The sequence below is a fragment of the Mustela erminea genome, chromosome 20, assembly GCF_009829155.1.
Source record: "Mustela erminea isolate mMusErm1 chromosome 20, mMusErm1.Pri, whole genome shotgun sequence".
Lineage (NCBI taxonomy): Eukaryota > Metazoa > Chordata > Mammalia > Carnivora > Mustelidae > Mustela > Mustela erminea.
The window spans coordinates 26,702,305-26,723,437 of NC_045633.1; the positions used below are offsets into that span (position 1 = coordinate 26,702,305).

At 56.8% G+C, this 21,133-nt stretch overlaps 1 protein-coding gene across 4 annotated transcripts in view; it reads right to left on the reverse strand.

Annotated features, from left to right (window-relative positions):
- CARD11 (caspase recruitment domain family member 11) overlaps nt 1-21,133 on the reverse strand; it is a 112,032-nt gene that overhangs the window by 12,123 nt on the left and 78,776 nt on the right. For 3 of the 4 annotated variants that reach the window (XM_032327463.1, XM_032327466.1, XM_032327467.1), the window contains 16 exons: nt 19,158-19,370; nt 17,626-17,763; nt 16,416-16,741; nt 13,562-13,741; nt 12,540-12,692; nt 11,983-12,108; nt 11,322-11,519; nt 9,908-10,084; nt 9,103-9,154; nt 7,485-7,567; nt 6,279-6,379; nt 5,347-5,399; nt 3,868-4,000; nt 3,026-3,227; nt 2,496-2,622; nt 435-675 (listed from right to left, as the gene is read on the reverse strand). In XM_032327463.1, coding sequence (XP_032183354.1) covers nt 435-675; nt 2,496-2,622; nt 3,026-3,227; nt 3,868-4,000; nt 5,347-5,399; nt 6,279-6,379; nt 7,485-7,567; nt 9,103-9,154; nt 9,908-10,084; nt 11,322-11,519; nt 11,983-12,108; nt 12,540-12,692; nt 13,562-13,741; nt 16,416-16,741; nt 17,626-17,763; nt 19,158-19,370 — 2,503 coding nt within the window. The remainder of the gene's footprint in view (nt 1-434; nt 676-2,495; nt 2,623-3,025; nt 3,228-3,867; nt 4,001-5,346; nt 5,400-6,278; nt 6,380-7,484; nt 7,568-9,102; nt 9,155-9,907; nt 10,085-11,321; nt 11,520-11,982; nt 12,109-12,539; nt 12,693-13,561; nt 13,742-16,415; nt 16,742-17,625; nt 17,764-19,157; nt 19,371-21,133) is intronic. The other variant, XM_032327464.1, reaches the window with a different exon arrangement.

Sequence of the window (21,133 nt, forward strand, 5' to 3'; positions counted from 1 at the left end):
ATCCCCTCCTCCGAGCCCTGGGAGGGGGTGTCTGCAGGTGCTGACCTTACAGGGCCGGCCTGAGTGACCGCTGGAGTCCGCAGGTGCTTAACCGACACCTGCCGTGTCTAACGGATGCACTATGGCTGTCTAATTACGTGAGGATGTCAGGGAGGCGGCCTGTGGCAGCACTCACCATGACTAGCCAAAGAGCATAAAATCGAAAGCCCCATAGCATTCTCCGGCAATGGCTGAAGGATGGTTTCCCGGGCGTGAGTGAAGCAACAAGACTCAAGGGAGAAACACCCATGGGCGGCTGGGGAGCTTCAGGAGGAGGAGGGAATGGTGGGGGGGGGGGCTCACTGGTCAGCAGGCGCCAGTCCCCCGGTGAGCCCCTCTGCTGGGTGGCAGCCCCTTCTTCCCCTCCCTTGCCCCGGCACCGGCTCTGTCCTCACCGGCTGTAGCTGGGTATGGTGCCCACGTCCAGGTCGTGTTTCGTGAAAGGGTCGACCCGTGCGCACAGCCACTCGTGCCTGTCCTGGTACATGGTGTCGATGACATGCACGATGTCATCGCACTTAAGGGACAGGGAGCAGGCGTCCAGCTGACTGGAGATGTTCAGGTTCAGCCGGATGTAGAAGGAGTCCCCCGAGGTGATGAGACCCTCCTCCATGTCCTTCAGCAGCTTCCGGTACCCTGTGCAAGGAGAGAGGGTCAAGGAAGCGGGGGCTGTCCGCCGGCGAAGGGCTTCCCGCTGCCAAGATCCTCCAGGCACAAATTCCCTCCTTGCTGCCCCTGGGGATGCACCCAAGTGGCGCATGCCTCTTAGAGCTTGCAGGGACTCCCCCGTGTCCTGTGCAGGTTTCCCTCTTTGTCTTGGCTGCCAAGAAACTCGTAGCTAAGTTGTGTGCCAAGTTGCAACAAGTCTGGGACCTCCGCTATGACGCCCTCCACACTTTCATTTAGCTCTTCTGCTGTGTGCGCAGCTGCACTGTCCCCAGGGTTTGGCTGTGACATGTTGCTCTGCTGGGAGCAGTTTCATACGTATCTTTTGAGGACACGCGCTCTTGTTTCTCCTGGCTGTACTCACGGAAGTGCAATCACTAGGTCCTTGATTATCTACACATGTAGCTGTCCAGACACCACCCAAAGGTCTTCCCAAGTGGTAGGACCACACTGTGTGCTGTTTTAACCTTATCTAATGCCACTGTCCTCTACAGTATGTTTGTACAAATCCCTCTGGACGAAAGCAGGGCATAAACCTCGCATACAATAAATCCAGCAAACTGAATGTCTATAACATAAATCCATAATGCAAATCCCTAAATCAGACCACGCCCGCCCCCCGCAGAGCTGCCTAACCCAGTAGAAGCTATAACCGTTCTAAGAGTCAGGCTCTGTGTGTCGTCACCACACGCACTGGAGGAGGCTTGAACCCGCCAGCAGGGCTGTCTGGTCAATGTTTCTGGAGAAGCCAGGGATGGCTGGTCGGGTCCTTCCCGCTCCCCAGGGCTCCCCTGGGCGGAGTTAACGCCCATCGCTATATAAGCTCTCTGCTGACTCAGAGAAAAGCCCTACAGACCCTGCTAGGCGGGACCTTTCTGACCCTGAATTCTGGACCACAGAGCTTCAACTCAGGGGACTGCTGGCCAGTGGGCAGGGTGCTGCCCAGAGACTTTCTGCTGGGCTGGAAAGCCGGGCTGGGAAGAGGGGAGGAGACTGCCCGCGTGAGGAGGAGGAGGCTTGAGCGGCTGGTCCCTGTGTGTGGGGACAGAGCCGTCACAGTCATCTTCCCCAGCAACCAGCCACTGCCGGGAAGGAGTGCGCGCTAGCAGGGGGCAGTGGGGAGCGGCTAGAGAGAAAGTGGTTATTTATTCTCTGTTGAAACATTCATGAGTCCTAGTGGTTAAAAATAAGATCCAGCTGCAGAGACAATCACGCAGGAAAAATAACCCAGAGGTGAGAATGGGCGCTTAGTCTTTGGGAACTGCAAGGTGGAGCCTGGTGCTCACTGCCCAGGACTCGTGGCCCGAGGAGCCAGGATCGCAGCCCTGCTGGGGCCAGATGACAAGAGAGGGAGGCCTTCTGGAGATGGTCCTGGAGCCTCGACCATGGAGCAGAAGGCATGGCCCAGACTGTGGCTTGGTGGCCCTGCTGGTGCCGGGGCGGCCAGCCTGGAGTCCCCGCCTCCATTGGGGCCAGGAAGTAAGCTTCCACTGGGCAGGGAGAGGGGTGAGGCAGGCCAGGCAGGGAGCAGGCTGTCAGCCAGAGGCCCCTGCTTCCTCCTGCCCGGTCCGGCTGTCTGCATGCGGCCAAGCAGACTGTCTACTCTGAGATATCCCAGGGCTCCCATTCACCTGCCCTCCCCTGCCTGCCAGGGTGCCATCAGACCCTCCCGATGGGGCTGCGACCAGCTCGCTCCTCCCACTGAATGTGGAGGCCGCTTATCCAGGGCCCTACCCACACGGGTTGCACTGCTGGCCATGGCCGTGCACAGGTGGGCGTGGCGGCCTTACCTTCCTGGTTGAGCTTGTAGTGCAGGGTGATTGGGCCGCTGCATCTCTGGATGGTCCAGTGCACCTCCTCCTTTGTGCACGTGTCCAGGGGGACACTCTGCCGCTCGCCTTTGATGCAGCCTTCCACCTGGGTATCAGAGACACACTGTTCTTCTGGGGTCCACGGGCGGGAGGGGCTACAGGGGTGAGGCTGCCCGGCCAGGGAAACAAAAGCCCCTCTCCCCAAAGTGTGACCAGCTCAAGGTCGCCAAGAGTCAAGGAAGTGGCCCACTTAAACTCATCTACCTCCCCGTGGGCTGATGTGTGTGCACAGATGTGTGTGCATACGAGCTCCAGACACACGCACATGCACACGCACACACATGGGGGCCTTTGGAGAGAACTGGGCTGACGGGCTGCAGGCCTGCCCCCCTCCTGCTCCCTCCTGCGGGTGCGTGTGCCCTCTGTGAGCACAGGTGTGGAAGGAGTGGGGAAAGCCCTGGGCCTTACTCTGGCTGTGCTGCCACCTCCCCCGGCCCCCGGCCCCTCACCAGCAGCAGCTCGTGGCCCTCACGGAGGCCCGCCTTCTCGGCCAGAGAGCCCGGCTTGACTGCGTGGACAAAACTGCCTCGTGTGTTGCCCCCGAGCAGGGTCAGCTGTGAGGTGAGACTGTCGCTGTTCAGCGTGGTGTGCTGCACCGACGGCCCGGGACCCCGCACGTGCCCCACGGACGTGACAGATGGCCGGAAGGGTCTGGGTCAGGGAAAGGAGAGGCGGTTAGGATATGCCCCACGGTAGGCCTCCAAGGGTAGGGTCCCCTCCCACGGGCTGCAGTGTTGCAGGAGAAGCCACCTGGGCTGGGAGGTGTAACTGGCACTCGTGGGATGGGGGGAACCCAGAGGTGAGAATGGGAGCTTAGATTTCGGGAACTGGAAGACAGAGCCTGGTGCTCACTGCCCAGGAGTCACAGCCAAGGAGGAGGAGCAGGGTCCCATCGCTGTCCCCCCCAGCCCGTGGCCGCGGCCACACTGAGCTCTCCCACCGGACGTCTGTGCCAATAGGCTGCTCGGCTCCTCCTCGAACACCGGGGAGTGGACGGCTGCCGTCGGCACCGGTCACCAGGCTTCCCGCCTCTCAGGTGGGGTGGGGGCCCGATGGACATCAAGGGCTGCCCCCTTGCCTCTCTGGGTGGCCCTGGACAGGCCACTTCCTCTCTGGGCCTGATCGGGGTCCGGGGAAATGCTTTCTGGCTCTGGGACCCTCTGAGCCTAGAATCCAGGGGAGCTGGATGGTCCTTTTTTGGGAGATCTAGGGGTTGGCGGGCCTTTACCCTGCGGTCCCCTCCACCGTCCCCTCCCCCAGCTCTGGCTCCCCTTTCCCGCCACCAGGGTACCTTTCTAAAGAGAACTTCCTAAACATGAGGTTGACTTGCTCCAAGTCGTAGGCATCCAGGCCCTCGGACTGGTGGGAGGAGGAGGAGGAGTGGATGGACGGGGGTCCGAAGGAGCAGTGCTCGTGACTGTCGTCTGCAAGGGGGCCAGTGTGCTCGTGAGAACCCGCAGAACAGGGAGGGTGGCTCCTGCTGCTCCCCGCCTGCCTCCCAGGAAATTCTCCCACTGGGCCCCGGGCCAGGAGGCTGGCTGTAGATGCTGCACTGAAACTTCTTCCAAAAAACCATGCCCCTGCCTCTGAGGCCCTTCTAACGGGAAGCCCTGCCAGCTACCTGCTTTCTAAGACTCCTGCATCTATACGTAGGGAAGGGGTCTGCCCTAGCAGAATTGAATTGGGGTCCATATTTTCATCTCAGGACCACCTTAGGTCTTACATCTGCTGCTTCTAGGCTTGCGGGGTGGGGCGGGACCTGCAGGGCAGACTCTGGATGGAGGACTGACCCCTCTTCCCAACTCAGTGGGACCCCAAGGCCTCAGGAGTCAGACACCCGCTCCCTGCAGCCCAGGCGCCAGAACAGAGGACGTGCAAACCAGCTCTGAGCTGGTAACAAAGGCCTCTGAGCATCGGGAATTTGTCCTGACGCTGCAGAATGCCTTGGATGGCTGCCCAGAATTCTCTTTGGAGCTTTCCCCTTTCCAAAACTCCTTCAATTCTTCTCATTACCCAGCCTCTATTAGGTGCTAACCTCTCTTTAACACTTGATAGCTTCTGATGGTCTCCAATTAGGGAGAACTGCTAATCCTTCATCGTATCTGCTGGCAGCCTGAACCGCTGAGGGTGCGGGCAAGGTTGGGGGAAGCCCGGGAACGAGAGAGGGCGGCAGGCCCACCTGGGGCCGTGGGGGCCAGCCCCGGTGCTCCCGGCGGAGGAGGAGCCGTTGGAGGCATGGGAGCATCTCCAGGAGGCTTCTGGACCCTTCCCACCCATCTGTCTTCTGCCCACCCAGGCAGGTGCTTGGGGTGGGTACATCACAGCCCTACCAGGGGTCAGGCAGTGCAAGGACTCGGGGATGAGTCTTTGTGTCCTGTGCCCCAGGTGTAGTGGGCTGTGGGGGTTCCATGTGCGCTGGCCTAACCCCCCCCATGCCCCGATTGTAAGGGGCTGCAGCTCCCTGGAAACGGAGCCCTCGTTCCCAGCCTTTGCAGAGCTTCTTGTAAACCCATGGCTCTGCCGTGGGGCCAGTTTAGGACTGCTGCCCACCCTCGGTCTCCCCAGGGCTCGTGCGCCACACACCTCCGGTCTCAGGGAGGAAAGGAAGGAAAACACTGTCCTCTCAACGTCCACACTACATGTGGACCTAGGAGGTGCAGGGCTCTGCCCTGAGCTGGAAGGCCCGGAGTGTGGGTGACATGGTCGTGCCCCCGCCAGACGGCAGGCAGCCACCACGCAGGTGTGCCTCTGAGATCCGCCCGGTGCCTACCGTCAAAGTCCAAGACGTCGAACCCGCCACTGTCATTGTCTTCTTCGACTGTGCTGCAAGACACAAGGGAGGCACGGGGAAGGGCAGGTGACCAAAGGAGCTTCCCAGGCTGTGTGCCGTGGTTGAGGGCGGGGGAAGATCCTGGAACGTTCTGGCTCTCTGAGAGGCCTTGGCTTAGAGAGGGCAGCATGGGCAGGAGGGGAAGGTGGCCAGAGAGCTGGACGGACCACTGGAAGCAGGGTGTCCCAGGTGGCCGGTGTGAGGGGGCTCATCAAGGGCCGGTCAGCAGCGTCCCAACAGCCCCACTGGCTGGTTCCCACTCACTCCCCTTCCTGACACAGAGCCTTGAGCACCCACTCGAGCTCAGGCCACCGTGTGGGATGGGCCTACATGGCTGAGGGTGCCCTTTACACAAGACAGGACACATGCTCTGAGTTCTAAGCTCTCCACGACCACGAGGCCCACACCAGGCCGTGGACAGTTCAGGGACATGGATTCCACCCTGCAGGGTGCTGGGTGCTGCCAGACCTTCTGGAAACCACCCAGGGATCTCTAATCCCGAGCCGAGCATGAGATGCCCGATGTCCCGCTGACCCGCAGCATCTGAGTGCCCAGGGAACACCTCCACTGCGGTCTCCTCAGGTGGGGGACGGATGGTTTCCCAGAGGTGAGGAAAAGGGAGGGGAAGCAGGAAAGGGGAGACTCTTGCTGGGGTCTATGGCTCTTGGCAGGAAAAGCCTGATTTCCACGCGAGCGGGGCAAACCGACGTAGGCTATGGCGTTTGGCAGTTTGCGGAGCGACCCTGGGAAAACCAAGCGCCTTCTCTGAGCCTTGCCTCACCGGTGAACTGGGCAGCGCGAGGCTGGCTCAAGGGCTGAGTGAGTGGGTGTGGAGACTGTGGGGCGCCCTCTGGTCACCCCCCGCCACCTACCTGCGGTGAGGCGCGTCTTCCTTATAGCGCCGGAGGATGGAGTCGTTTCCGGGGGGCTCGGCGGTGATGGACATGATGCTGGAGCGGCTTCGGTGGGGCTGCTTTGAAACACAGATGCACGATGGGGAGCCCTGTGCCTCCGCGGGCACAAATATTACAGATACAGGGGCTCAAATGCACGTGGATGCGTCCCTGCCCCCAACAGGGACAGGCGAACTGGTTCTCAGCAGTGACCTTGGCCAGAGAAGGCTTGCGCTCAGCCGGGGGCCGCTTAGGGCAGCTGTAGCCAGAGTGGGGCGCACATCTGCTTACACATCTGCTAGCCTTGGGCGGGGGCAGGGAGGCCGCTGGGGCTGAGGGTGGGGCTTGCAAGGTGTGGGTGCAGGGCTGTGCCTTGAACCCTGCTCGGTTGGGTTCCACGGGCCCCGCGGCGCCGGGCTTGTAACCCTGACTCTGGAGAGGAAGACCCCGGGGCCTGGTGGTGGCGGCAGCGACAGATGCCCCAAATGGCACGGCTGCTAGAGGATGACCCTTTGAAGGAAGGCCTGCTGGCTCCTGGCAAGGGCTGCCTTAAATAAGAGCTGAGGCTTTTGCCCCCCAGAGCCACACACAGAAGGCATTTCTTATCAAACCTCTGGGTCCCCCAGGGCCTGATTTTGGAAGCTGAGCTGACAAGCTTCCCAGGGCTTTGCCTCTGGGGTTAGAATTTCTGCTGCCTGCCTTGGGGGGTTGGGACCCCCAGATTGGGGGGGTAAGGGGGGGAGGAGGGCGGGCTGGGGCTGGGGGACGGGCAGTGAGCCTGGCCTGTGTGGTCTGCGGCTCCAGCTGCTCCAGCAACCCCCCCTCTCCGGGGCTAGCCCCCCAGGGGCTGCCAGAGGGGCCCGGGACCTGAAGTCCTGGCAGAATTTTCAGCGGCTGCCTGTGTGGTTCCCTACGGCTCCTCGGAGGTCCGTCTCTTCCTCCCACCAAGTGTTAAATTGGGAAAGGAGGCAGCGAGAAGGTGTAAATACATCCTGAGCCGGTGGAAACATCTTTAAATAAACATAAGGAGGGTCTGGGCTGCAGCCCCGGAGTGAGGCTGCTCGCAGGCCCAGGGCAGAGCACAGAGCGCAAAGCAAGGGGGTGGGCTGCTGCAGCCCACGGAGAGGTGGGGCTGGGGACGGGCTCTGAGCCAGAAGGGGTGTGCTGGGGACCCGGCTGGCTTACCGTCTTGGAGAAGGAGTTGGTGATGGGCAGGGATCTGGAGGAGCTGGGGCTGGCGTCTGTGCCTTCTTCTTCATGCCCTCGCCCTGTCCCGCGGAGGCAGGAGGCAAAGGGGAAAGGCAGGGGAGAGGGGATTGAGAAACCCCCGTGAGCACCGAGCACCTGGGAGCTGGCCTGTCTGGGTGGCCTGTTCTCCTAGGGAGGGTGGGGGGGCAGCCTCCTCCCTCCTCTTGTTTCCCCAGCTGTTGGCTCCCGGGAGAGAGTCTCTGGTCTTGCCCACTAGTATGTCTTGCTGCCGCCAGGTCCTGGGCAGCCTGGGACCATGTCCCGTGTCTTGGGACTCAGATGGGGGCCCCAGCTGGCGCTCTGTGAAACAGCAGGAATGGAAGCATGGGTCTGGTAGACTGGAAACCTCCCTGCCCAGGGACCCTATCCTCAAGACGGATCCCACCGTCTCTACCAAACAGGCCGACGGGAGACAGGAGCCAGAGTCCGCGGCCTCCGTAAAGCCCTGGGCGGCCCTCCTGCTCCTCTGGGGGGCTGTCTGGGGTTTTGTGCACACTTCTCTCAGCCCTTGCCTTGCTGCACAGGAAAGCCAGCTTTCCCACCCGCCCCCCCAAAGCTTGTGCGTGAATAGTCGGACACACGCAAACGTTGCCTTAGACAGTGCAAAGGCTAGGGGAGGGTCCAGAAGTTCCATCATTCTGCTGCCTCTTTTCCTTCTTTGTGGGGCAAACACTCCTTCACAGGCCTCAGGACCTTTACACCCCCTTCTGATGAAGACGATTCTAGAGATACCTGCTCTGGCAAAGAGAGGGGTGGAGGGACCCCTACCTGTGGGCTCCTCCTTCCCCTGCCCCAACCAGACCCGGGAGGGGTGCACATCCTCAGTGTGGAGCCTCTGCCCTCTGACCTTCTGCAGCCCCACTCCCAGAATTCCCTGCTCTGAGCACTGGAAGGGCAGCACGCCAGGATCCTCCAGTCTGCCCCTGCTCCCTGTTGCGTCCCGAGTGGCCTTCGTGATGGCTCTTTATCCAGCCGTCTTCCATCCCCTCTTGCTTGGGTGTCCACAGCCACATTCTCCCTCCTCACTGATGGCCCCGTTTCAGAGCACAGGCTCCCATCAAAGGCACCTGGCACACAGCAGATATCTGACTTCCCCAGGCACACCCTCACTAGCCACCTGTCCCCCAAGGGTCACGGTGACAATGAGGGGCAGGGATCCTGAAGATGCTGTCTCTTGGAGAACCAGGGGCTCACAGCTGGACCCAGACTGCCTGACCAAAAGCCGGGACGGACAGTCGAGCCCGTGTCCTGCTGACAAGCCGTGAGCTGAAGCGCCAACCCTAGCTAAGGGATCATGGGCTCCGGGCTGACCTCAGTGTGTGTGTGAGCACGTGTGTGCACATGTGCGCGTGTGTGCCAGACGGGACGTTTCTACATCACAGCTCTATCCCTGTCCCATGACGATGAGCGTTAATTACTACCAGATGCCCCACCACCCCGGGGCCGCAGGCCTCTCTCAGGCTGACTGTGCAGGACAGATCGCCACAATGGGCAAAAAGGAGCGGGAGAGGCAGACGGACAGACAGAGAGGAGAGGAGTCTGGGTGCATACCAACCTTGGAGATCTGAGGCTCGTTTCAGGCTGATGGGGGACTTGGCTCTCTGTAGCTGTGAGAGGGAGGGGAAGACAACAGACAAAGGGGACAAATCAGACAAGGCCTGAGACACCTGTCAGCAGAGTGAGGGAACAGACAGAGGAAGCTTGTGTAGCCTCAGGATACCTGACGGCATGTGATGCCCGCACCCCAGGCTGTGTGGCAGCGGCTTGCACAGAGGGCCCCCCCCTCATCCTGGGAGGTGACAACACATGGCTCAGTGGGTATTAGAGCTGACAGTGGAGGCCAGGGAAGGAGCGCATGCGGGTGTGAGGCCCAGCAGAACCAGGTACATGACGCACACATGGGGAATTTTCCAGAAAGCATGAAGCTTTTGGCTACCCTCGCCCGGCACAAGGTGCTGGTGCTTCCAGGGGGGTGGGGGGTGTTCCACCCTGCGCTGCCCGGCCCCTCTCATGGGAGATGATTTCATGCGCTGATTCCTCCTGGAGAGGGAGCCTCGGACGGCCCTGGACACCGAGCGGAGCGGACAGGAACCCCAGCGGACCTCTCACAAGGCATTAATGTCAATAAACATGGGATAGACACTCAATACCTATTTGCTGAATAAACGAATGAATTTTGAAATAATCTTTACTTCATTCCGTCTCTAACTTCAGCTACGCGGACGAGAAATGGGAGGTGTGTGAAAGCAGATGGGGGAGAAGCTGGGGCTGGCAGGATTCCCACCGATGGGGCTGGAACAGGGGGAGTCGCATCCAGCCACGTCCCCCAGGGGCCCCGTGGCCGCCTCACCCCCCCGTACCTGGATGCCCTTCAGATTCATCCTGCGTTTGGGGGGGTGGTAGGGCAGAAAGTATCTGCTGTCTTCCGGAGACTCCTCCGAGGTAGACGAGTCGTCAGCTTCCTGCCCATTGGTCCTGGGGCTGGCGTCCCCAAAGTTCTGAGAGATGATGGCCACTGGCAGGTTCCTGGGCAGACTCTGGGGCGGAGAGAGGTCAGCACCAGTGATGTGGCAGGATGAGCGGCCACCATTGGCGGCTGACCTTCCCAGGGGCCCCAGCTTGAAATTCAGGACAGCCTGTGCATCTCCCTGACCCCTGTGTCCCCCTCTCCCCCTCCCTGATGCCCAGGCTTGTGGTTCTGGCTCTATCCACTTGTCAGCAGCCTCCTGCCCTTGTCTTCCCCTGCTTTGTGGTGTTTGCAGCATCAACAGAATGGCCCCTGGGGCCTGACAAGCCACCTTCACACCCCAAGGGGCAACCCTGGGCCTGAGCTCCAAACACAGAACCTGGCAGCTCGGGCCTTGTCTGTCCGGTACTTTCTAGCTACTGCCTCGGGCCCAGCTGCATGGGCAGTCGGTAACTTCCAGCTGCCCTCCCCAAACCACACAACCTTCCTGCTGCTTCCTCCAAACCCAAAGCTCTCTGCCTTACTTCCCGGCACAAAATGCATCAAGGTCCCCAAAGAACAACGAAGGGCCTCAGCCCTCAAGCCGACTTGGCCACCTCCTGCCACCCGTCCTGGCATGTCTCCTGCCTGTCCCTGCCCACCACCGAACAGATGGCAGAGCTGCCCAGAGGGATAGTTGTGATTCACAGCATGGTGTTGAAATGCCAAGTTCCTGGACCGGTGTCCTCTGAGGGTCTCGCTACAGGTTCCCCAGGCCACGGACCAGGGGTGCCCCCAGCTGCTAGGGTCTGGGCTCCTTCCCTAGTACATGGGAACTGTCATGGTACCTTCCTGGCAGGAGGGCTTGGTGGGCCGGAGCTCACACGCAGAAGGCACTCAGCCCTGCATCTGTGTGCGACTGCACTCGATCGCACAGCTATGACGATGGTAATGTCGTCTGCTCCGATGGCAGCGTCCAGCGCCACACCATCCGTAAAGGACGGTGCCCTCACAGGTACCAGGGGCTGCAGTGGGCAGCGGGCACCTGACACCCAGTGACCCTCCACGTGGTGGTGGCGACTTCGACGGGTGGCTGGCAGCCAGCCATGGTCCACGGAGAAGGAGCTGAGGCTGCCTGGTGAAGTCACTTGCCTAAGCAAGTGGCCAAGACAGGGTTTCACCCCGCATTTCCCAAGTTCAAAATTCACCGTCTGTGCAGAGTGGTGTGTGCCTGTGCAGGAGGGTCAAGGACAGGGTGGGGCTGCAGTGTGGGGAGGCCCCCCCCCCCCAGCTGCAGGTGTGCAGGGCCCTGCCCCGCCCAGCCCCACCTGCTCCAAGCTGCTGCTGTCCTTGGAGAGCCGCCGGAGCTTGCTCTCCAGGTTGACGATGCAGGCTTCCCGCCGGACCATCTCAATCCTCATCTCGTCGTGCTTCTCCTCCAGCTCCCGGATCTGCTTCCTGTACTTGTCCTTCTCGATTAAGCACTGTGAGTACTGGGTCTGGGCTTCGTCCCGGGAATGGAAGGCCTGCGGGGTGGGGATGGGGGTGGGGGGTGGGGAAGACAAGGCCACTTTGGTTCTTCACCCTGACCGATCCAAATCAGACCCGGGACGTGCTCTCTGTCTGGACGCCTGCCTCCCAGCTCGGGGATCAGGCTGCTCTTCTCCTGACCCCAACTCTTCCTCAACAGTCCACATCACAGCTGCCAAGTGTCCCCACCCTCGCCAGGCCCTTGCCAGGAGCCAGCACCGTGCTGAGAGCCCTGGGGCAGTATCTCTCGCCAGCACTCTTCCCCTAGCGGGTGGGGCTGTCTTACTCCTCCCATTTTCCAGATGTGGACACTGAGGCCTCCCTGGGGCAGAGCTAGCCTGCACATCTGATCAGTGACGGAGCCTGAACGTGGCTGTCTGACTCTGGGGACCGCACACTGGTGTAGGAGCCCATGGAGCCCGGCGCAGGCCCCCACGCCGTCTGGACGCCAGCCCGTACCTGGTCCCGCTCACGCTCCACCTCCTCCAACTGTAGCATGACCGTGTTCATTCGGTGCTTGTACATCTCACAGTCCTTGCCCAGCGTCGAGCACTTCAGCTCCAGGTCCTCCTTCTCCTCCAGGTACTGCGAGCGACGGGGAGAGCTTGGTGCCAGCACCCAGCGGGCAGAAGGCGGGGCTTCTAGGCTTGGGGGGGGGTCTCCCAGCCTAGCCTCCCCGCTGGGCTGTCCCTCCCAGAGAGCCAGCTCTCTGAAGAGCAGGGCCCACATTGGGGGGTATTTAGCTGGGATGTGCTTCCTACCCACTGCGTGCAAGGGAATGCGCAGGGGGGACAGGGCAGACACTGCGTGCCCTCACAGGGCCTGTGGTCAGAACGGGGAAGGCGGGGGCTGGGGTGTGCAGCAGTTCACCATTCACAGCGAGGGGCTCAGGCCAGCTTGCCTGGGAAATCTGGACTGGACTGAAACCTTAGTCCCCAGAAGAGAGTGGGGGTCGGTGTACTGGCCGGGGCCGGGGATGGGGGTGGGGTGCTGCCCCTCCACCTGGGGGCTCCCACCTTGTCCCGCAGCTCCTCCGCCTGGCGGACCTCCTCCTGCAGGTTGTAGATCTTGTTGACCAGGTCTTGCCGGTCCTCCAGAGCCTCCTTGCGGTCGTGCTCCAGGATGTCCAAGATGGCCTTGTCGGAGTCTGGCAGGCTGCGCTTCCCGGCCTGGGCAGGCGGGCAGGAAGGTGTGACCATGCTGGGGCTGGGGCTGGGGCAGGGCCAGGAGCCAGGTGGACCCAGAGAGAGGGGCGGGGGAAGGGAAGGGGGGAACCACAGAGCCAGCGACAGACGCTGGGAGAGGCAGAAGGTTTTGTGCCAGGGAAGCAGAGAAGGAGTTGGTGCCTCCTGGGGTCCTTAAGCAGCTTATTATTTAAGAATTTTATCTCCTGGAGAGAAGCATAAAACCCACTTCTGCTCAGGAACATCCCAATGCCTATTGTTCTGCCCTAGCTCTTATCAGAGCCAAGAAAAGCAGCCGGCGCTCCCCCAAACACTTCACAGGTGACAGCAAAGAGGGGACAGCTCTCCCGTCCAGATGCATCCCCCCAAATATCAATTAATCTGCTTTGGTTAACCTGGGATGCTGGCTCCAGATCCACGCCTTAAACCCCGGACAGCCAACCTGCCTCCAGAATGGGGGAGCCATTCTGGAGGAAGGGGGAGGGGAAGCCTTTTTCTTTCCCTGTCCAGCTGTCTCCTCCTCCACACCCGAAAACAAGTCTGTGATGAGAAACATGGGGAGCCACTGGACATTTTAACAAATCATGCGGAGCCGAGAGGTGGATTTCTTGGGATCTTTAAGGGGGAAATCGGTTTCCTGGTGGTCCCTGCCTCACAGAGCACGGGACAAGTGTCCCCTCCCATAATGTCGTGTCTCCGGCAAGTAGGGAGGGCGGTGACCCCACCTGGCAGGGCGGGGACATAAAGGACCCCAGGGACACCGTGGACTGCCTGCGGCGCTGCGGTCAGCAACAGGGATGCACACCCAGGCCGGGGTCTGCCCCTCTTGTCCCCTGCCCTGCCCCAGCCCACACCTGGATGATGGACTGCAACTCCTGGATTTTGGTCTTCAGCATCTCATTCTCCCTCTCCAGTTCCAGAACCTGCTCCCTCTTGGGCCGGTTCTCAATGTCGTTCTTCAGTTTCAGAGACTGGTTTCTCTCGAGCTTGCATTCTTCCTCCACCTTATTCAACCGGTGCTTGAGCTGGTCAATCTGAAACATCCAACGGCGCGGTTGGCAGGCAATACAGGGGAAAGGCAACGGTCGCCCAGATGCCCAGCGGACTTCCCGCACAAGCTGTTCCGGTTAGCGACAGAGAAGGGCTCAAAGAAACCTGCTGCGGTAAAACAAAGTGCCATCTTCTTGATGAAGAGCTCTTGATTTGTTAATTTAGGATAATTATGAAAGGGGCTACATGTCCCTTAGAGAACCTGGGGGGGGGCTCCATTCAAAATCCCATGTCATCGCAGGAAGTGAGGTGACCACGAGCTCAGGGTTCTGGGCCCCACACCCTGACTTTGCCCCCAGGGTGACTGGTATAGGCTTGTCCTTGTGGGTTTCCCACAAACTTCTATTCGGACAAACAGCACTGCTGTGAAAAGGACAGTGTGAGAACCTCTAGGTTCACAGCATCTCTGTCTTAAAGGACCCACACTCAGGGCCGGGAAAGAGGCTGCTTGGAAGAGGCAGTTTTGACACCCAGAAAGGCAACAAGACAAACGGAGATGTGCTGAGCTCTGCCCTGGAGAGGCGACTGTCAGGAAGGTAGCCCAGGAGAAGACTTCTTAGACCTTCGTGACTAAGTGCGTCTGTCTCCCCAAACTGATCGACCTTACAGAACACCCACAGCAGGCCTGACTTCAAGGGCCACAGGAAAGGGAGGCGCCAAAGGGGCAAGCTCCCTCTTACAAATCTAGGCTTATGGGGAGAACCCTGCAAGGCACCTGGCAGGCAGAGTGTGGTAACTTTAGCAAGGAAAACAGTGCTTGGGCCCCCATGGAAGGAAGAGGCACACAGGGAAGCAGCCTGGCGCTGGGAAATGACCTAGGGACTCAGCTGGCCAGATGTTCTTTCAAGTTCTGGACACGCTTCCTTTCTGTTCCTATATCACCAGGGAAATATAATATAGGACAAAGTTCTAGGAGAGAATCTTTTAAGTCACTGTCATGGGCTAACGTCTCCAAATCCTAGCTACAACAGAACTCCTTCCCGGCATCTTGGAAGGTCAGCCCGAGTGCCCAGTGCTGGGTCCAGATCCCGTGTCCCACCCAAGTGGGCATGGAGTGCCAGCACTGTGGGGTGCTTACTGGGTCAGCTATTTTGCCAAAGACAAGGGGCTGTGTCTCAGCAACCCTAAGACACAGGAATTATTTTCCATGATGGCCATTTACAAATGAGGAAACGGGCTAAAAGCCAAGTAAAGCGGTAAAGCCAGAAACAAAAGGTAGATTCGAACTCAAATGTGTAGGCTTTCAAAGTCCCGTGTTCTTGGCAGAAATGCTCTACTGCCCGCCATGCCACTGACTCCAGTCACCTGAATTCCAGCGAATTGTTTACTGATCTGTCTGCTTCAACTAAATTGTAAGTGACCCGAGCAGAAATCAGGTTATTTATCCCCGCGTCCCCCACCGTGCTTAGCACTGCGCCTTACACATGGCAAGCGCTTAATAAATATTCCGAGTCTATTTTCCACCCAGCAGCCAGAGTAATCCTTCTAGATATAAATCAGTTGTCACTCTCCAGCTCTCAATCCTTCAGTGGCTTCCCATCGCAACCGGAATAAATTCCAGAGTTCTTACCCTGCCCTGACGATCTGGACCGTGGCCACCTCCCTGGGACACTTCCTAAGTTGGCTCCTGGCCACTGGCTCCCTTGATGGTCAAAAACACCAAGCATGCCCCCTACTTAGGACCTTCCATGTGCTCTTTGCTCTTCCCCATGATCCCTGCATGGCTGGCTCCCTTCCTGTCCTCAGACCTCTGCTTCCGTGTCCCCTCCTCAGAGACCCTGACCATCCTCTTCAAAGTTGTATCTCTCACTCACTATCCTCATCCTCCTTCCTTCCCTCTTCTTAGTAGCCCTTATTATTAGCAGGTGCTTATGTATTTGTTTGCTGATTAGCATGTGAGCTCTGTGACAGCAGAGCCTGGGTCTTGAGTTATGTATCCCTGGAAAAGAGCCTGGTGCACGGTGGCCCTCAATAAATAAAAAGGATAAATGAGTTAAGCAAATTCCCTTCCCCGTCTCCATTTTGGAGGTAAACTCATTCATGACATTAATCACTTGGGTGGCGGATTGTTCATTGATAAGTACATTGACCGTCCCCAGTGCCATGCGGAGATTTGTGGATACAGCTGTGAACGGCGGGGTCCCGGCCTCAGACACCTCAAGTCTCCAAGTATCCGCCTCCTCGCTGATTTTCCTGAGGATCACTCACGGTCAGGGCCCCTGGGTTCTCCATCGTCCCCATCTCCTGGCTTTGTAGAGGGGGTGTGTGGGCATGTGTGCACACGCACGTGGTACCTGGGAGGGAGGTGGGGGGCGGGGCGGGATAGGGGGCGGGGGGAGGGAAGCCCCACCGGGTCCGTGTGCGCATGTCCGGACATGCGCATGGAGGATCTGAGGCCGGAACCAGGGGCGGGAATCCCCGCCGGGTCTGGATGCGCACGTCTGCACACGCGCACTGTGGCCCCGGCCCTCCGCTGTCATGCTAAGCCTCACTGGGTTGCTGTGTTCACACGCATGGTGGATCCAGGCGCCCCCAAGAACAGAGTGTTCCCCACTGTGCCTCTCCTAGCTGAGTGAGAAGCTCTGGGGGCCCGTGCGCGCCTGCCTTCGCGGGGGTCCCGAGCCCCAGCAGCCCCCCGCCCCCGCGCATGCCGCTCACCTCGAGTTGCAGGTCTCGGCTTCTCATGACCGCCATGTTCTTCTCCTCGCTGAGCTGGGCGTAGCGCATGGCCAGGTTGTAGTTGTCGTCCTTCACCTTGACCAGCTCGTCGTTGTAGCTGTCGCGCTCCTCCTTCATCTTGTAGTACCGCTCCTGGAAGGTCAGCAGCTCCACCCGAGTCAGCGTCAGCTGCTTCTTCTCGTCCTCCAGCTGCCGCGACTTGGCCAGCAGCTCGCACCGCTGCAGGTCCTTGGCCTTCATCTGCTGCTGTAGCTTGATGACCTCGTTCATGAGGAAGTGCGTGAGGCCCTCGTGGCCCTCCTCCACTGCGGAAAGGGGGCGCCCGTCAGGTCCGAGGAGGGGGAGAGTGCACGGGGTCCAGGGGTGGGGTCCGGGTCCATCCTTCAACTCACTCACTCACTCATTCACACCAACACTGCTCTGAGGCTTCAGGTCCTGGACGCTCAGAGCGAGCAAGAAAGCGTTGAGGAGGGAAAACGTCCTAGGAAGGGGGAAAAATATTGCTAAAGCCCTCCAGGGAGCCCTGCCAGGAGGAACGTGGCACATTTCAGAAACTGAAGGAAGACCGAAGTGGCTGGAGTCCAGAGAGGTGGAGAGGCAGAAGCGGGAGCGTCAGCGGGGAGGGGCTGACCGCGTAGGGTTCTTGTGGGCTCCACTAAAGCCATGGGTGTTAGCTGGATGCCGTGGAGGACCACCAAAGGTTTTCAGTGAGGAGGGTGGCTTGAAGGCTGGAGATAACACTGGAGAGAGCAGGAATGGCTGTAGAGTGGATGGGATTGGAGGAGCCTGGAACTGGGGTAGTGGTGGAGGCAGAGAGAAGGTTGATTGAGGAATATTTATGGAGGAAAGTTGAATGAGGTTACCGAGGGCTCTGGCTCAGGGTTGCTGCCGATACAGTACGCAAGGCAAGGACAGGATCCAGAGGGCAGTAGGGATTTCTGCCCCACTTGCACCAGCACTCATGGAGGTTGCTCCACGGACACCCACTTCTCTTGGCGCCTCCTTTGGTCTGTCTCCGTCACCTGCCTTTGATCATCAGGCTGAAATGAGTGGTTGACAGCACACCAGGGCCGCATGAACACTGTCCTAACGTCATGGCACTGTTCCCCCACTGGACTCATACATACACACAGATGCACACACACACTCCTACCAGAGTTCCAAGGCTCCTGATGGCAAAGCCACGTACCCACAATGGTGGAGAATCTCCGGGTGGGCTCCTTTCCGGTCACTAGTTTGTACAGTTCTGGGTAGTAAAATTCCAGGCTCTCCAGGAAGACCACGTAGCCCCTTTGGCCCTTGGTATGTAAGATGTCCAACAGTCGGCCTGGCAGAACAGAAATCACCCAGTGAGAAGAGTGCACTTCTGATTGGATGCCAGTCTCAGCGTCCAGCCTCACCCTGGACTCCTAGCCCTCAATAAACTTTAAGAAGACAGCCTCACCACATCCTGTCACTTGACAGTGGTATCTGGGAGTCCAGATACTATAAATCAAAGTGCCAGGTCCTCAACAGGGATTTAGGGGCTGTTAGTTTTCCTTTCTCTGAGAAATTGGTAGAACCAGGATAAATGGAATTGCAGTTATGGGAAACCAACAGTTTCAAAGAGCTTCCCAATTGACCGGCTTGACGGGTGCTGAAATTAACCACACAGGCACCAGCTCTTCTGTGATTGAAGGGGGCTGGAAGTACAAAGCACGTACAGAGTAATGCATGGTTTTCTGATACTCGGAGCAGGAAGACAAATCTTCAGGGGCAGAGCTAGGAAAAGTCATGGGAAACAAGCACGGCTCCACGATCTTTGGGAAACACCTTTAACCTAAATGTAACCTGCCAGGCACTTTCAGTTTCTTTGCTACTGGCTCCACATAATATTTACATTTCTTGGCCCATCCTCAAATATTTTATTTTCAGTTATTTCTTCCCTTGAGGCCCCAGGACAGATATAATAAATACGTTTCATCATACGGCAGGGAAGTGATTTCCAAACCTTTCAATGGTGAGCCACTGAAAGAAAGATATTTTACATTGTGACCTGGTGCCCATACACACCTACGCAAACACAGGTGTTCATATACGCTTATGTATGTAAAACCAAGTTTTACAAATCACACTTAGTACCTTTGAAGAATGGGATAAAGGGTCGTGGACCCCTTCTCAGAATAATATTTTTAAACAGATAAAAAGGAATTGGACTATAAAGGGAATCAATTCTAATAAGATATGGTATCAAATATTAAATTTGAGATTCAGTAATAAAAGTGCTTCTTCACTAATGCATTAATAACACGATCTCTTGGCAGCTCTAATAACTACTCTAATTTTGAGGGGGAGATGAGTGTAAATGCTGTTTTGGAAGATCTGTAACAGCTGTAACGTGGTATGAAGATATCTGTAATTTCATTGTTGACAAAGTCACAGGTATTGCTAAGCCCAACTGTGATTCGTCGCCTGCATACATTTGCAATTGATGGAAACGCTAAATCTCGGTTAAAGTTAGTAAAATAAAAATGTAATTTCCCCCCATCTAAGTTCACAGACGCTCCCAGTTCCAGATGTAGAGAGCTCGGTGGAGGAACAGGGGTGGGCAGAAGTCTGCGCACCCCAGTTTGAAAATTCCTGACCGGGAGAAACATCGTTCGGTAGTCATCTACAGGGTAATTCCTGGAGCTGCCACAAGAGGGCGCCCACCCTTTCCTCCTGGGCGGCTCCTCGGGTTACCTGCCCTGTTGATCTTGGATGGCAGCATGGGCGCGTTGAGGACCTCGTCTTCATCCTGCTCATCAATGACCTTACACTGGCGCAGGTAGGGGGTGAGCTTGGCCGGGTTGATGTAGCGACTGAGCATGTGCCGGTTGCACTCCACATTCTCCCACAAGGCATCCTCCTCATCCTTCAGTGTCTCCATGTAGTCGTCCATCTCTGGCCCTCCTCCTTTTGGACAAAAGCCCCAACAAGGTTAATAAAGGAGCCTCACCGGAATGACTCCTTAAACTCTTTTAGGGTGATCTCTAGAATATACTGTCGAGTGTTAAAAAAAAAAAAAGATAGTAAAGTACATAAGGTATTTTACCTCTTATTTAAGAAAGGAAAAGGATACGGACATAGAGATATATAATTCTTTATATACTACACATAAACAGTGGACAAGTAAGCCATAAAATTTGAAAAAAATTATTTATAGAGAGGGAAAATTTTGCAGTTGGAGTATATCCTTTCCATCCAAGTTTTTATCTTACTAAGAATTTATCTTCCCCCAAACAATACATGCTATTGCTTTCTGTTTTACAATTTCACATAAAAGACATCATATTGTATGCTTGTTTTCTTTTTCAACTTGTTTTTTTCTCTCAACCTTTTTTGAGTTTTATCTGCATTGATACACGCACATGCACACGTGCGTGCGTTCATTTTTTAAAAAACGGCTTTATTGGGATAAAATTCAGGTACCATACAATTCACCTTTTAAAATTCAATGTGTACATTTCAGTGGTTTTTAGCATATTCACAGAGTTGTGCGGCCATCACAATGGATTTTAGAACATTTCCACCATCAACCCCCAAAGAAACTCTATCCCTCTTAACTAGCATCTCCCCATCCCCCTGTTCCTGCTCCTCCAGCGGTAGGTGCCCCCAATCTACGTTCTGTCTCTGTAGACTTAATATTCTGGACCTTTCATGTAAGTAGAATCTTGCAACATGTGGTCTTTTGTGACGGACTTCTTTCATGAAGCGTAATGTTTTTACTTTTCATCCATATTGTTTCAGTACTTCATTTCTTTTTTCTGATGAATAATTTTTCATTATATGCCTATATCCTATCTTATTTACCTATCCATTGGTGAACATTTGGGTGGGTGGCTTCTATTTCTTGGTGATTATAAGTTATGTTGCTATGAATGTATGTGTTTATGTATGGGTTTTTGTGTAGACCTATGGGTTTTTTTTTTTTTTTTAAAGATTTGTTTTTATTTGAGAGAGCATGAGAGAGAGCAGAGAGCACACACAGGGAGGGGAGAGAGGCAGAGGAAGAGGGAGAAGCAGGCTCCCTCTGAGCAGGGAGCCCAGTGTGGGGCTCGATCCAAGGACCTCAAGATAATCACCTGAACTGAAGGCAGATGCTTAACCGACAGAGCCACCAGGGGGTCCCTAGGCCTATGTTCTTATATCCCTGGGACAGACACAGAAGGTGGAATTGCTGAGCCCCATGGAAAGCCCATCTTTACCATTTTGAGGAACTGCCAAACGGCTTCCCAAAGTGCCTGCCACAATTTACATTCCTGCTAGTGATGTATGAGAAGTCTAACATATCCATATCTTTGTCAACACTTGTGGTTGTCTCTCTGTTTTATTAGTCATCCGAGTGGGTAGGAAGTGGTCTCAGTGTGGTTTTGATTTGTATTTCTCTAACGGCTGACAATGTTAGCATCCTTTCATGGGCGTATCAGCCATTTGTATATGGAGAGATGTCTATTCAAACCACCCCTCCCCCGCCCAGTTTTAAACTAGGTTGTCTTTCCTATGGTGTAGTAGGAATTCTTTATGTGACCTGCATATAATTCCCTTATCAGATATATGATGTGTAAGATATTCTCCCAGTTACATTTTCACGTTCTTAAAGGTATTATTTGTAGCACAAAAGTTTTTAGCTCTGATGGGAGTCCCATTGATTTATTTTTTTCTTTTTTCACTTGGGC